Genomic DNA, 7,421 nt, shown 5'->3' on the forward strand with positions numbered 1-7,421 from the left:
TCACCAATGTTGCATTTGTTTGATCAAAAATATAGTATAAACTGGGCTTAGAGATACTTGGATCATTTTTAATTAGTTTCCATTTAATCTCTCTCTCTTTACCACCCTACCATCGTACTCTCAGGAGTACGAGAGAGCACTGAAGTACATTCGTTCACTGCTGAAGAATGAACCACATAATAAACAGGCCCTGGAACTGGAGAAACTCATCAACAATGCTCTAAGAAAAGGTGAGATACAACAGCATTTGAACCAGAAAATGGTCTTATTAATTAGGATTTTGTGACACACTACCGTTTAAAAGTTTGGGGTCAGTGCGATTTTGTTTTTTTAAAAATTAATACTTTTATTTAGCAAGGACTCGTTCCAATATTCAAAAGTGGCAATTAACATGAATTAAAATTTCTATTTTTAAATAAATTATTTTGTTTTGAACTTTATATTCATCAAATCCTAAAAAAAAAAAAGTATAATTGTTTGCACAAAAATAGTAAGTAGCACAGCTGTTTTCAGCATTGATAATAAACCGAAATGTTTCTGGAGCAAAAAAATCAGCATATTAGAATGATTTTTGAAAGATCGTGTGGCACTGAAGACTGAAGTAATGGCTGCTGAATATTCAGATTTGCCATCACAGGAATACATTTCAGTTTTAATTATATTCACTGCCTTTCATTTGTCACAAAGAATAATTGTTCAAGATCCATTTAGAATGAGAAAGCTTGAGATGATGACTGCATGTACATGCATATCAGAATTTAGTGATTGGTAATCAGTCATGTAAATGCCACAATCATATTGCTGTTTTTCTGTTTACGACCTTTATTTTTGGATTCAGCAAATTCCAATTCCCACCCCAGGAATAAACCAGTTTTAATCAGAAACTTGTTGCATGTAACTTATTCAGAAAATCCACTGCAGTGAAGGAAGTATATGTGTCTGTGCCGCAAAACCTCCCAATTTGATGGCAATTGGTTTCATCCCATTCTTCATGATGGCAGATTTTGGGGAATGAGCGTTTCAGCATTCTTAAATTGCTTTGCCGTTCTACATCTGTAAGCTAGAACATCACGGCTTTCTCCTACCAGTCCTTGCTGCAAACTTGCATTCACTCTCTCTTCTTTTGCTGAGTTGCCACCACATGACTGCACCTGCCTTTTGACAATTGCCTGATTATTACCTTTTTATGACGGTGTTCTCAGGTGTTTTTAAAGGCGAGAAGTCCTTATTAAATTATAGACCTGGTTATATTGTCTGGTTATACCTGCAACAACCACGTTTATGGAAATATTCCAGTGTCTGTATGTGTTTAAACATAAATATAGGCCTTAAGCTGAATTTTATGTGCATGTAAACAAAACTCAAATTGATTCATCTCAACAAAGAAATCATTATTTTTTATTTTTTATTTTTTTTACATGTTCTTTTTCAGATGGCTTAGTTGGCATGGCGATCGTCGGCGGTATCGGTTTAGGTGTGGCCGGATTGGCTGGTCTTATTGGTTTGGCGGTGGCCAAAGGTGCAAAGTCCTAATATGGAGTTCCTGGCGAGCGTACTTTGATTCCGTTCCTCTCCAAAAGAGAGACTTAATGATTTCTTATAATCACATAAAACCATAAGGAGGCCTGTCTCTTTTTATTTTGCATTTTTCTGCCATGATTTTTCTGCCATGATACTATCATATTTTACCACATTTCTTTTGCTTTATGATTCTCCAGCTCTTTCTGGTATGTATAGATATGTGGGGTTGGAATAAAGCAAAAAAGAAAAATTTATGTTTTTCCTCTGAAACTTTTCATTTTTCAAAGGAAATTCAACTACAGAGGTTTGCCAAGGATTTGCAGTACAGGATAAGATGTATTGTATTAGTATGCACTTTTGGGGTTTTCTCTTTTTTAATTAAATATATCAATCTACTTACACTATAGATAATCAATATGGAACATTTTTGATAAACTACATTAAAACTGTTAATAAATTAAAAGTTGTGCTTACTGAACTTGTAAGGTGTGTTTATATGCGTTGCACGTTTGATTTGGAAGTGTCATGCACGATCAGTCTTGTAATGCATTTTCTTACAATTCATCGTTGTCAGCACCTTGTTTATTACCCAGGGGTTAACATGTGCTGTCAAGCGTTTCATCTTCCCTTCCTTGTGTGTTTCTCTGTGTGACCTTTTGTAATCTATGCTCATTTTATACTGAAACATTTGCAAAGAAAAAGCACTTTTTCCCAGTGTTTTCTTTGTCCTCCACACATTGTTAAGATGAACAAGAGACTGGAGTCAAGTCCATCATTCAACAAAACAAGGTATTTTAAGTCTGAAAGAGACTAATGAAGGGGTTTTTGAATTTTTTTGTATTTTTTAGTTGGATATGCATCATGCAAGACTTAAAATTCTTTAGTGAAAATATCTGGGAATCAAGGTGAGAAGAACATAGATTACTTTACTTTAATTTTGAATGCGGTCTGAAGCTGCTTGTTAAATAGTCACTCACAAAGTCGTTGTCCTCCGTGCATCATTAGCTCAGACGCTCTCAGATGTGGGAGTATCTCCAACATTGATTTAAGTCAACAACTATCAGGCCTTGAAAGTATAATAATAGCTGATAATGGCATTCAATTTAATGTACAATTTGTACTTCCCACATGATTCAACTAAGGGACTAATTAATTATTAATAAGGGACTTACGCACATCATCTCAGCTTTACAATGCTGGCTTTATGGTTGCCATTAGTACCATCATTTTATAACACAATATTGTGGTTACTAATTAACCGGTAAAGCAAATGATGAAAAGAAGTCTGATGCACAGGCTATTCTTTCTCCTACTTGCCTGTGTGTGGGACTTTGCTGGTGCTTTGTTCTATTGGATGTTTCCAAACTTTGTTGAGACTAATTGTAATTAGCACTAAAATACAAGCGAGAACAAACTAGTGAATTGAGATGTGAGAAAAATAAAGATTTAAGTCAAGCTCAGACTCGGACTCAGAAAAAATATGCAAAACTGTCACTGGGGCGGTACCCTTTTAAAAGTTACTAATGTGTACACTTTAGATGCTAATATGTACTTTAAGGTATTCACATTTAGCATTTAGTGATTAATAAGGAAGAAGGCTGTAGCTTTTGATACTGCTTTAGTTACAGCTTTGTACCTTTTTTCCTGAGAGTGCATTTCATCCCATGAAAGTCACATTTGTTTTGTACATCTGATTGGTTGTCATTTCTCATATTGATTTTGATATCGTAAATAGAGAATAGAATAAATATTCTATTGATGCATTTGTTTATTACAGCAAATCCAAGTAGCCCAGTTCAACTGTGCAAGTTTGATTGAAACATGTAGGGGCATTTTAGTATCAGTCAAACAATATCAATGCACAGGTTTTTCCTTGTTATTTAATAATAGTTTTTGATTCAGCTCACCTCTTGATGTTAAAGAGATCATAAAAAAGATTTACAACAGCCTGGGTTCAGAGCTCAATCATAGTTTTCTTCCTTTCCTTGTTTACACATGACAAATTTGCTTAAAGCAATTACATAACACTCTCTGTGTACAATAGTCAATTAAATATCCCCACAGTTTATTCTTGTTTACACACATCTATTATATTTGTCTTGTCCACTACCATGTCACTGTAAAAAAAAAAATCTGTGACATTTACGGTATAATACCGGCAGCTGTGGTTGCCAGAACTTCACTGTAAAAAATATGGTAGCAACATTTCAGGTTTTAAAGACTTCACAAATTCACAGTAAAATACCGTATTTCATTAACTGATGTAATGTTAATAAACCAACACATTGAAGTACTAATATCTCCTTTGAACCATTGTAATGCACTGATAACCACCAAAAACTGGTGGTGATGAGAAAGTCACATGATGAACCGAAGCTCATCACAAAAAGCTTTTCTACGAGCTGAGGAGGACAATATTTATATATAGAAAGTGCACACAGTGTCATTCACACAAACACTAAACCCCATCATGCTGACACACATGATACTGAAATAATGCAATAAACATTAATTTAACAACATTAGATGTAAGATTAAACCCTAATGTACACACCTGATAAGAAGAAACATGTTATTTCAACAAAAAAACAACAACTATGAAGTGTCATGCTGGGAATTCTGGGAGTGTCAATTTACGGTTTTTCACTGTAAATTATACAATGACTATTTTTAACAGCATTTTACTGTAAAATTACGTTAAATGTAATTACATTTATTCACCGAATATATTATGGAAACTTACTTATAGTCTTTTACTGTTCAAATCCCAATAATTTTTTACAGTGTACCCAAATTACACCCATGATTCAATCCTGCTCCTGAAAATCAGCCTTCCTACAGAGACGACAAACATATTTTTACCAGGTAGTCTAATGTGTTCGATTTTACATGACACTATGACAATTAAATTACACAATCTTATTTAAACACAGCAAACTTGGCAAGGATCCTACTCTCAGAAAAACCAATAATTTTTACAGTGTACCCAAATTACACCCATGACTCAATCCTGCTCCTGAAAATCAGCCTTCCTACAGAGACGACAAACATATTTTTACCAGGTAGTCTAATGTGTTCGATTTTACATGACACTATGACAATTAAATTACACAATCTTATTTAAACACAGCAAACTTGGCAAGGATCCTACTCTCAGAAAAAAAAGGTACAAAGCTGTCATTGGGGCGGAACCTTTTCAAAAGGTATACTTTTGTTCCGTTTAGGTACTAATATGCACACTTTAGGTACTAATATCTACCTTTAAGTTACCAAAATGGACCCTTTAGGTACAAAGGTGTACGTTTTGAAAAGGTACTGCCCCAGTGACAAGCTTTTTTACTTTTCTTTTTTTTCTGAGAGTGAGAGCTGAATTAACCCTGCCGAGTTTGCAGTATGTGTTAGAGCAGGGTTTGAACTGAGTATAGATTTCCACGTTCAGGATTCAGCATCACTGCAAAAAGTCTGCTTTCTAACAGAGCTATTTTATGAGCTCTTTTTATGGTCCCCATAAACGTCAGATCATTGAAAGTGTCATCATCGGTTTTAGGAGATGCATAACCATGAGGGAAAACTATTGTGTTTGTTAAGGAACCATTAAAGTTGACTTATAGCAATAGTCAAGCAAGCTAGTCATAAACCTGACCTTTAAAACCGAGAACAATCATCTGCTTATCACACGCAAACAATTCAACAGCGGCAGCACCTAGTCAAACTTTTGTCCTCTCATTGCTCACGTTACATGTGAAAGAGTTAAACATTCTTTATTATCAACATATATTTGTTACATTAACACATTATAAAAAGCAATGAAATCAAATTGTAGATGATGATGTATTTTAATGCATTATATTTATGTATGTATTTATAGACAGGCGACAGATGGACAGATAGATAGACAAACAGACGGACAACAGACAGACAGATGGACGGACGGACGGATAGATAGATAGACATACAGACGGATAGATAGACAGACAGATGGACGGATGGATAGATAGACAGACAGAGAGACGACAGACGGACAGATAGATAGACAGACAGACAGACGACGGACGGACGGATAGATAGACGGACGGACGGACAGACAGACAGATAGATAGATAGACAGACAGACGACAGACAGACGAACAGATGGATGGATAGATAGACGGACGGACGGACAGACAGACAAACGGACGGACAGATAGATAGACAGACAAACGACGGACGGATGGATAGACGGATAGACAGACAGACAGACAGACAGACGACGGACGGACGGACGGATAGATAGATGGACGGACGGACAGACAGACAGATAGATAGATAGACGAACGGACGGATGGATAGATAGACAGACAAACGACGGACGGACGGATAGACAGACAGACAGACAGACAGACGACGGACGGATGGATGGATAGATAGATGGACGGACGGACTGACAGACAGATAGATAGATAGACAGACAGACAGACAGACAGACGACGGACGGACGGACGGATAGATAGATGGACGGACGGACAGACAGACAGATAGATAGATAGACGAACGGACGGATGGATAGATAGACAGACAAACGACGGACGGACGGATAGACAGACAGACGACGGACGGATGGATGGATAGATAGATGGACGGACGGACTGACAGACAGACAGATAGATAGATAGACGGACGGACGGACAGACAGACAGACAGACGGCGGACGGACGGATGGATAGATAGACGGACGGACGGACAGACAGACAGACAGACGGCGGACGGACGGATGGATAGATAGACAGACAAACGACGGACGGACGGATAGACAGACAGACAGACAGACGACGGACGGACGGATGGATAGATAGATGGACGGACGGACTGACAGACAGACAGATAGATAGATAGACAGACAGACGAACGGACGGATGGATAGATAGACGGACGGACGGACAGACAGACAGACAGACGAACGGACGGACAGATAGATAGACAGACAAACGACGGACGGACGGATAGACAGACAGACGACGGACGGACGGATGGATAGATAGATAGATGTGGAGTGTTACCGGCAGTGTTGGGGGTAATATATTACAAGTAACGCAAGTTACGTAATCAGATTACTTTTTTCAAGTAACTAGTAAAGTAACGCATTACTTTTTAATTTACAAGAGAATATCTGAGTTACTTTTTCAAATAAGTAATGCAGACAGACGGACAGACAGACAGACAGACGAACGGACGGACAGATAGATAGACAAACGACGGACGGACGGATAGACAGACAGACAGACAGACGACGGACGGATGGATAGATAGATGGACGGACGGACAGACAGATAGATAGATAGATAGACAGACAGACGAACGGACGGATGGATAGATAGACGGGCGGACGGACAGACAGACAGACAGACGAACGGACGAACAGATAGATAGACAGACAAACGACGGACGGACGGATAGACAGACAGACGACGGACGGACGGATGGATAGATAGATAGATGTGGAGTGTTACCGGCAGTGTTGGGGGTAATATATTACAAGTAACGCAAGTTACGTAATCAGATTACTTTTTTCAAGTAACTAGTAAAGTAACGCATTACTTTTTAATTTACAAGAGAATATCTGAGTTACTTTTTCAAATAAGTAATGCAAGTAACTTTTTTTTTTCAATTTATTGACTGACAGCTCTCCTGTCCCCATGTTGAGAGAAATCAGAAGATGTTACTGTAGTTCTAAAATAAATATGAATATGCATTAATTCGTCTAAAAAAATACAACACAGTTTCAGTATTCCTCAAAATGAATAAAAATAATCCAATTCAGAATATGACGCAAACCTGCAATAATTAAATGTTAAACAACACAAATATCCTTTATGTATTTAATCCTATTCTATAAAGCAATGTCTTTACTTCTGACCTTCGAT

The 7,421-nt window shown here is 37.5% G+C and overlaps 1 protein-coding gene across 1 annotated transcript in view; it reads left to right on the forward strand.

The window, feature by feature from the left end:
* The window catches only part of LOC107597091 (mitochondrial fission 1 protein-like), a 4,087-nt gene extending 2,315 nt beyond the window's left edge, over positions 1-1,772 (forward strand). The window contains exons 4-5 of the mRNA XM_016287998.1: positions 125-230; positions 1,433-1,772. Of these exons, the coding sequence (XP_016143484.1) occupies positions 125-230; positions 1,433-1,533 (207 nt within the window). The 3' untranslated portion in view covers positions 1,534-1,772. The remainder of the gene's footprint in view (positions 1-124; positions 231-1,432) is intronic.
* Positions 1,773-7,421: the final 5,649 nt, after the last annotated feature.

This window comes from Sinocyclocheilus grahami, unplaced genomic scaffold (assembly GCF_001515645.1).
Source record: "Sinocyclocheilus grahami isolate Dianchi unplaced genomic scaffold, SAMN03320097.WGS_v1.1 scaffold227.1, whole genome shotgun sequence".
NCBI lineage: Eukaryota > Metazoa > Chordata > Actinopteri > Cypriniformes > Cyprinidae > Sinocyclocheilus > Sinocyclocheilus grahami.